Consider the following 8,322-nt stretch of genomic DNA (forward strand, 5'->3'; position numbering starts at 1 on the left):
TACGGAGAGGAGACTTGTCCAAGACTGAAACTTGCTTCGGTTCTTCCAAAGCCGAGCGGGGCAGAGGCGAAGCTGCACCTTAAGTCTGGGTGCGAGCTCCCTCTCGTGGCCTCTTGAAAGGATGGAAGGCGAGGCTACAGGTGCGATTGGAGCAGGACTGCCGTTCTTGCTCCCACTCACGGGCATATGATTTCTCCTTGGAGAAACGTGATCTCTTGGTAGTTTCCCATACAAAGGCACCTTTTGATCCCGTCAAAGCTACCCCCTCAACCGGAGCCAAAAAGGTCCTTTCAACTTTCGCTTTTTGTCCAGGGACAAAGTCCCTTGTCACCCAAAGGACAAGAATGATTGCAGGACTCATCTTTGTGTTAACTGCACTTGAATTAAAACGTGTCCAATGAGTATAGCAAGCCACGGCTAAAATACTGCAGGAAAGTTACATCCCGTAGGTGCTTGTCACCTGCCACCATTCATTGTTAGCCTAATACGTGCATTTAAAAGTATAAGGAGGGGGGAGAAAAGAATCACTTGAGCTGAGATTGGATTCAAGGACAGATTTTATGGCTTTGCTACAATTTCTGTCAAGGGGTTGTAGAACATTTAAATCATCAGTTCATGTCCACTCCTAGCCTATCTGTAGCCTCAGAGCATTTTTTTTTTTGTGTTTTTCCCCCAGAAAGGAGTGTCATGAAAAAGGAGCAGAAAAGAACCGTCACTCTCGGTGAAAGGGGAGTTTTCTTTCCCAGTTGGTGGTTACTTCATGATTGGAAAAGAAGCACCTAGGTGGCTGAAGCGGTTAGATTTTTATAATTGTACGGATGAAGCTGATAAAAGAAGATATGAGAATACTTTCTCTGGGTCATAATAGGCGATGAGCAAGCCTGAACAGGACAGATTTGAAATGAGGGCAGAAAGTTTGAGTTTTTCAAAGCCAAGTGGGACTTTGCACACTTGTTGAGGATGTTCTTTTCCCAAAAATGGAAGAAGAAAAAAATCTCAAAGCAAAAGTGTAAAAAGCGGAAGGGATAACAACCAAGTCGACTCCAAGAATTTCAGTAGTTCATCGACTCCTTTGGGCAAACACCCCTCACCCGCATCGTACGCGTGGGTGATGGGATCACTAGTGTTGGTTTCCCATCCTAGGAACGACTTCTTGATTTGGATTTCAGAGTGATTATTCTTTTTTTTTTTTTTTCCCCCTACAATGTGTGTTTTGACTCCTCATGTTAGATTTACGGAAAGGAAGTAAATCCTGAATTCATGGTATGTTTGACTATACCACTGCTTGGTGTGCGATATGGAAACATTAGAGGTTGTAACATTCCTTGAAGTTGTATTGGAAGCAGAGCTCTGCCAGGCAGACAGATAGTGTATGTTTTCTCTTCTTGGCAACCCTGCTTGCTTTGAATGAACCGAATGTCAGCTGGATGTCACAGCGTATATGATTTACAGTCTTTGTTTTTTCGGGGCCTTAAATGTATGTTTTATACTAAGCAGATGGGAAACACATTGAGCACTGTGTGTGACCTGTATGCCTAAGGAAGGGAGCTCCCCGATGGATCATGGCGTTGATGTTTACAGGACATGTCTTGTTTTTAGCATTAGTGATGTTTGCTTTCTCTACTTTTGAGGAATCTGTGAGCAATTACTCTGACTGGGCAGTTTTCGCAGATGATGTAGATCAGTTTAAGACACAGAAAGTACAAGATTTCAAGCCCAATCAAAAGCTGAAGAAAAGTATGCTTCATCCAAGTTTGTATTTCAGTGCTGGAGAAATCCAGGCCATGAGACAGAAGTCTCATACAAGCCATTTGCATCTGTTTAGAGCTATCAGAAGTGCAGTAACAGTTATGCTGTCCAACCCCACATACTACCTACCTCCACCCAAGCATGCCGATTTTGCTGCCAAGTGGAATGAAATTTATGGTAACAATCTGCCTCCTTTAGCATTGTACTGTTTGTTGTGCCCAGAAGACAAAGTTGCCTTCGAGTTTGCCTTGGAATACATGGACAGGATGGTTGGCTACAAAGACTGGCTAGTGGAGAATGCACCAGGGGATGAGGTGCCTGTCGGCCATTCCTTAACGGGTTTTGCCACTGCCTTTGACTTTTTATATAACTTATTGGATGACCATCGAAGACAAAAATACCTGGAAAAAATAGGGGCTGTTACCGAGGAGATGTATGAGTATTCCAAGGTCCGTTCGTGGGGCAAACAACTTCTCCATAATCACCAAGCTACTAATATGATAGCATTACTCACCGGGGCTTTGGTGACCGGGGTAGAGAAAGGATCTAAAGCAAACATATGGAAACAGGTCGTCGTAGATGTGATGGAAAAGACGATGTTCCTTTTGAATCATATTGTCGATGGTTCTTTGGATGAAGGTGTGGCCTATGGAAGCTACACGGCCAAATCAGTCACGCAGTACGTTTTTCTAGCCCAGCGCCATTTCAGTATCAACAACTTGGATAATAACTGGTTGAAGATGCACTTTTGGTTCTATTATGCCACCCTCTTACCAGGCTTCCAACGAACTGTGGGTATTGCAGATTCCAATTATAATTGGTTTTATGGTCCAGAGAGCCAGTTAGTTTTTTTGGATAAGTTTATCTTAAAGAATGGAGCTGGAAATTGGTTAGCTCAGCAAATTAGAAGGCACCGACCTAAAGATGGACCAATGGTCCCCTCCACTGCCCAGAGGTGGAGTACTCTTCACACCGAGTACATCTGGTACGATCCCCAGCTCACCCCACAGCCTCCTGCTGAGTATGGTACTGCGAAAATGCACACGTTCCCTAACTGGGGTGTTGTCACTTATGGGGCTGGCTTGCCAAACACACAGGCCAATACCTTTGTGTCCTTTAAGTCCGGGAAGCTGGGGGGCCGAGCCGTGTACGACATAGTTCACTTTCAGCCATACTCCTGGATTGACGGGTGGAGAAGCTTTAACCCGGGGCATGAACATCCAGATCAGAACTCATTCACTTTTGCCCCAAATGGACAAGTGTTTGTTTCGGAAGCTCTCTACGGACCCAAGCTGAGCCACCTCAACAATGTGCTGGTATTTGCTCCATCACCTACGAGCCAGTGTAACCAGCCCTGGGAGGGTCAGCTGGGAGAGTGTGGCCAGTGGCTCAGGTGGACCGGTGAGGAGGTTGGTGACGCAGCGGGGGAAATCATTACTGCCTCCCAACATGGAGAAATGCTATTTGTGAGTGGGGAAGCAGTGTCTGCTTACTCTTCAGCAATGAAGCTGAAGAGCGTGTATCGTGCTCTGCTTCTCTTAAATTCTCAAACGTTGCTCGTCGTTGATCACGTTGAGAGGCAGGACGGTTCCCCAATAAAATCTGTCAGTGCCTTCTTTCATAATCTGGACATTGATTTTAAGTACATCCCCTATAGGTTTATGAACAGGTATAATGGCGCCATGATGGATGTATGGGATGCACACTACAGAATGTTCTGGTTTGATCATCATGGCAATAGTCCCATTGCTAGTATACAAGAAGCAGAGCAAGCTGCTGAATTTAAGAAACGGTGGACTCAATTTGTTAATGTTACGTTTCAGATGGAATCCACAATCACAAGAATCGCATATGTCTTTTATGGGCCATATGTCAATGTTTCCAGCTGCAGATTTGTTGATAATTCCAATTCTGGACTTCAGATCTCTCTGAACGTCAATAATACCGAACATGTTGTGTCCATTGTAACCGACTACCACAACCTGAAGACAAGATTTGATTACCTGGGTTTTGGTGGCTTTGCCAATGTGGCTGATCAGGGCCAAATAACCCGATTTGGTTTGGGCACCCAAGTGATAGCAAAGCCCATAAAACAAGATAGGGTTATTTTCCCCTTTGGGTTTAAATTTAACATAGCAGTTGGGTTGATTTTGTGCATTAGTTTGGTGATTTTAACCTTTCAGTGGCGGTTTTACCTTTCTTTTAGAAAGCTAATGCGGTGGATCCTAGTCCTTGTTGTTGCCTTGTGGTTTATTGAGCTGCTGGATGTGTGGAGCACCTGCACGCAGCCCATCTGTGCAAAATGGGCAAGGACGGAGGCCGAGGCCAGCCCGAAGCCTGTGTCTTCAGAAGGGCCCCACACTGACCTTCCCAGTGTTGTCGTTACCTCACTTCCTGGTTCAGGAGCTGAAATCCTCAAACAACTTTTTTTCAACAGTAGTGATTTTCTCTACATCAGAGTTCCTACAACCTACATTGATATTCCTGAAACTGAATTTGAAATCGACTCGTTTGTAGATGCCTGTGAATGGAAGGCATCAGATATCCACAGTGTGCATTTCCGTTTACTCCGCGGCTGGTTGCAGTCCTTAGTTCAAGACACAAAACTGCATTTGCAAAACATCCATCTGCATGAACCCAGTCGGGGTAAACTGGCCCCATACTTCACAGCAAATAAGGACAAAAAAAGAAAACTGAAAAGGAGGGAGTCTCTGCCCGAACAAAGAAGTAGAATGAAAGGCACCTTTGACAGAGATGCTGAATATATTAGGGCTTTAAGGAGACACCTGGTCTATTACCCAAGTGCACGTCCTGTGCTCAGCTTAAGCAGCGGGAGCTGGACCTTAAAGCTCCATTTTTTTCAAGAAGTCTTAGGAGCTTCTATGAGGGCATTGTACATAGTGAGGGACCCTCGGGCATGGATCTATTCAATGTTGTACAGTAGCAAACCCAGTCTTTACTCTTTGAAGAATGTACCAGAGCACTTAGCTAAACTGTTTAAGATAGAGAGAGGTAAAGGCAAATGTAACTTGAATTCAGGCTACGCTCTCGAATACGAATCATTGAGGAAAGAATTATCAAAATCCCAGTCAAATGCAGTCTCCCTGTTGTCTCATTTGTGGCTCGCAAACACAGCAGCAGCGCTGAGAATAAATACGGATTTGCTGCCCGCCAGCTACCAGCTGATCAAGTTTGAAGATATTGTACATTTTCCTCAGAAAACCACAGAAAGGATTTTTGCCTTTCTTGGAATACCTTTGTCTCCTGCTAGTTTAAACCAAATATTGTTCGCCACCTCCACAAACCTTTTCTATCTTCCCTATGAAGGGGAAATATCACCAACTAACACCAATGTTTGGAAACAAAACTTGCCTAGAGATGAAATTAGACTGATTGAGAACATCTGCTGGACACTGATGGAGCGTCTAGGATATCCAAAGTTTACGGACTGAACGCTGCAGGTCAGCAGACATTTGCACTAACACTTGCCAACGCGGTTTGTGGACGTGAACTGGAAGAGTTTGTTTATTCTTGTACTACGTGTGTGCGTGCGCGCGCGTGTTCCGTTCGTTACTTGCACAAAGATTATTTTAAAAATAGGCACCATGTTTGGCCTCGCGGGATTTATTTTTACGTCACTGCTTTCCTTGCCTGTGTTTCTGAAGTTTTCTTTTTTTCTTTTTTTTTTTTTTTTCTGTTGCAATGTTCCCGCTACGGAGGCACAGAGGAAGTTACGGGATGGTGGGCAGGGGAGGTAGGAAGATTTTCCGGGCTTTCGTCGAACTCTCTCCCTCACCTGTAACTGTGCTGATCTATATGGGAACCTCAAACACTGCAAAAGGCCTTTCAATTGCTGCTTTGCCCAAGCATCTCTTGCTTTCAAGATGGACTACAAAAGTTCCTTATCTTTTTTAAAAGATCTTCTAACACATTTATCTTGCACCAAAAAAAAAAAAAAAAAAAAAAAAAAAAAAAAAAAAAAAAAAAAAAAATTAACTGTGCTATCACTGGGGAAATGGTGAAACCTCCTATCATAACTGTAGGATTCCTTCTGGAAAATACAGATGGAAATACAGAATGAGCATTTTTTTTTTTTCTTTTTGGAGGTCAGAAACAGTGACCTGAAAAGCCTCCTTTAAGTTTTTTATTCAGAAGTAATAAGGAGTCAGTCTTTGAACAACCTGGGTACCAAGGGCTGGGAGAGTATTTTAGACTTGCTTGTCTGTTTAAAACTCTCTTTTCTCTTCTTTGCCTCCTTGGAGCTACAGCTGTTCCCATCCCACCACTCCCACTGTCCTTTCTGTCACTGTCATGCAAACCAGTCGATGGTTATTAATTGTGGAAGTCCGGACGTTTGTGGGGATTCCCCCCACCCCCACCCCCTGACGATTCATTTTGTATTAAAGCCCGACACACACTTAGAATCAGATTTCTTTTTGTGGAACGATCACTGTACGACTCAAAGCCATGCCCATGCTGCCAGTGTTTTTTTTTAGGCTGGAAATGAGTTGGAAACCTGCCTGACTCTCTTGCATCCCTTTGAATGAGTTTACAGACTGCCAGTGTCTGCAAAAGTTGAAGGCAAATGGGAGATGATGTCAGAGGCATCTGTTTCCTTTACCATCTGCATCTTATTATAAATGTAGTCGTCATGAGATGTGGTTCATTTTATTTTGGTAGGCCCCGAAATCAAGACGCCATGCCATTATAAGCCCGTGGAGTGATTACAACGCGTTGGATGAAAACCATTAGGCAGCGCCCAGCCCTGATGAAAGAAAATCTCTGTGCAGATTGCTGTCTTCCTGACATTTCAGACTGTGGTTCCCCCAAGCTCTCGAGCACTCGGGGGTCTGTCATTCTGACCTAGATAAAAGCGGTTCCTTCTCAGTCGTTTGTTATTATGTCAGAATGTGCCTCCAGAGTGATGAGGCTGTGGATATGTTACAGCCCGGCCAACCCTAAGTGCTGTCAGTTTTCTTCCATTAGAGTGTGAACACAGACCGTTCCTCCCCCCTCCCCATGTACTTCCTTCCCATCGCTCGCTGCTTTCTCGCTCCAATGTCAAAGTGAACGAAAATCATATTAATATAAGTGGAGAGGGCAGCCAAAGACCTGAGTCTGCACAGGTATTCTCCAGGGAGGTTACTCTTCCTATCTCAGGACCAGCAACAAGCACGTAACACTGCCCCTCGGGTGACAGCACTCGTTCCGTCCTTGGTCGTAGCCTATGTGTCTCCTGTCGGTTCCCGGGACGTGTGATGTCAGATCAGATCCAGGGAAAAGGCTTTGGGTGGCCAGTAATAGCAGGTCTGATCAGGGTAAGAATTACAAATGTATGCAGGTCACAGAAGAAAGCAGAAGCTGTACCACTGCCTCTGAACTTGGTGGAAACACCCCCATGGGCAGCAGGGGGAACCAGGTTGAAGAACCAGGTTGAAGAACCAGGTTGAAGATGTGGGGGGAATCGGGAGAGATGGGGAAAATGAAAAAGACTGGTTCTGTGAGTGGATATGGGAACGTGTTCTTGATAGCTGAAGAAAGGGACATATTTTATTTTGTTTTTTTCCCCAGTGTTTGTTTATATTTCAGAGAGACAGAGTGCGAGTGGGGGAGGGGCAGAGAGAAGAAGGAGACAGAATCCGAAGCAGGCTCCAGGCTCAGAGCTGTCAGCACAGAGCCCGATGCGGGGCTCGAACTCACGGACTGTGAGATCAGAGATCACGACCTGAGCCAAAGTCCGACACTTGGCTGACTGAGCCACCCAGGCGCCCCAGAAAGGGACATACTTACTACAATGATCTTTACAGTGTCCTAACTTTCACCGCCACATAGCAATGCCAAGGTGAACTTTTCCTGTCACTGTCCTCACCCACTCCCACCCCAAGGGAGAGTTTGCCGGAGGAGATTTCTATTTGCGGATTCCCCTGTGAGGAGTGTGAGGGGTGAGGGACGACCCGGCCATTGGACGTGCACACATGTGTTCATGCTTGGGGCCCCCCGCCGTATAATCGCAATTCCTAAGGTGGTTAACTCCCAGGACGTGCTGGTCTTGCGTCCTTAGGGTGTTAGCCTCAGATAAATCCGGATAGCCTCCACATCTAAGTTTATTCTTACCATCTGGAAAATAATTACGGGGATGATTGTCACTACGTGACACTTCTAAAGGAAATACCTGTCCTCTCGGTAAGATTAACCCCTTTCTTTGTTAACTTCTGCAAACATAGGCCTAATTGGGATAAAAGCTGTTATTAAAATGAAATTTAAGTCTTGAAATTTAAAAAAAAAAGACTTAATTTTGCTGGCAAAAGTAACAAACCCAGTGGTAGTAATAGGGTTCTGGAGAGTTTGAAATGCAGATTAGTCACTTAGGATGAAAAAGGCCATGTCTGGAATTGAGCTTCTTGTAATCAAAGTCTGGAGAGGCTAGGAACTGGGAGACTCTTCAAGAAAAGGAAGATAAATTTGTGACTATGCTTAAAATTAATTGATAGAAACCTAGAGAGGTGCAAGTTGAAAGCAAATGACAAGAATGCACGCACATTAGGTCTAGACCCTAAATATTAGACATTTGAT

General features: G+C 44.7%; 1 protein-coding gene across 1 annotated transcript; it reads left to right on the forward strand.

Annotated features, from left to right (window-relative positions):
• The first annotated feature begins 1,532 nt into the window (after positions 1 to 1,532).
• DSEL (dermatan sulfate epimerase like) lies at positions 1,533 to 6,639 on the forward strand. The gene is made up of 2 exons (XM_040478598.1): positions 1,533 to 5,210; positions 6,246 to 6,639. Exon 1 carries the CDS (start codon positions 1,563 to 1,565, stop codon positions 5,199 to 5,201), a length of 3,639 nt encoding a protein of 1,212 aa, XP_040334532.1. The 5' UTR covers positions 1,533 to 1,562; the 3' UTR covers positions 5,202 to 5,210; positions 6,246 to 6,639.
• Positions 6,640 to 8,322: the final 1,683 nt, after the last annotated feature.

Source organism: Herpailurus yagouaroundi, unplaced genomic scaffold (assembly GCF_014898765.1).
Source record: "Herpailurus yagouaroundi ecotype Mexico unplaced genomic scaffold, PumYag 142, whole genome shotgun sequence".
Taxonomy (NCBI): Eukaryota; Metazoa; Chordata; class Mammalia; order Carnivora; family Felidae; genus Herpailurus; species Herpailurus yagouaroundi.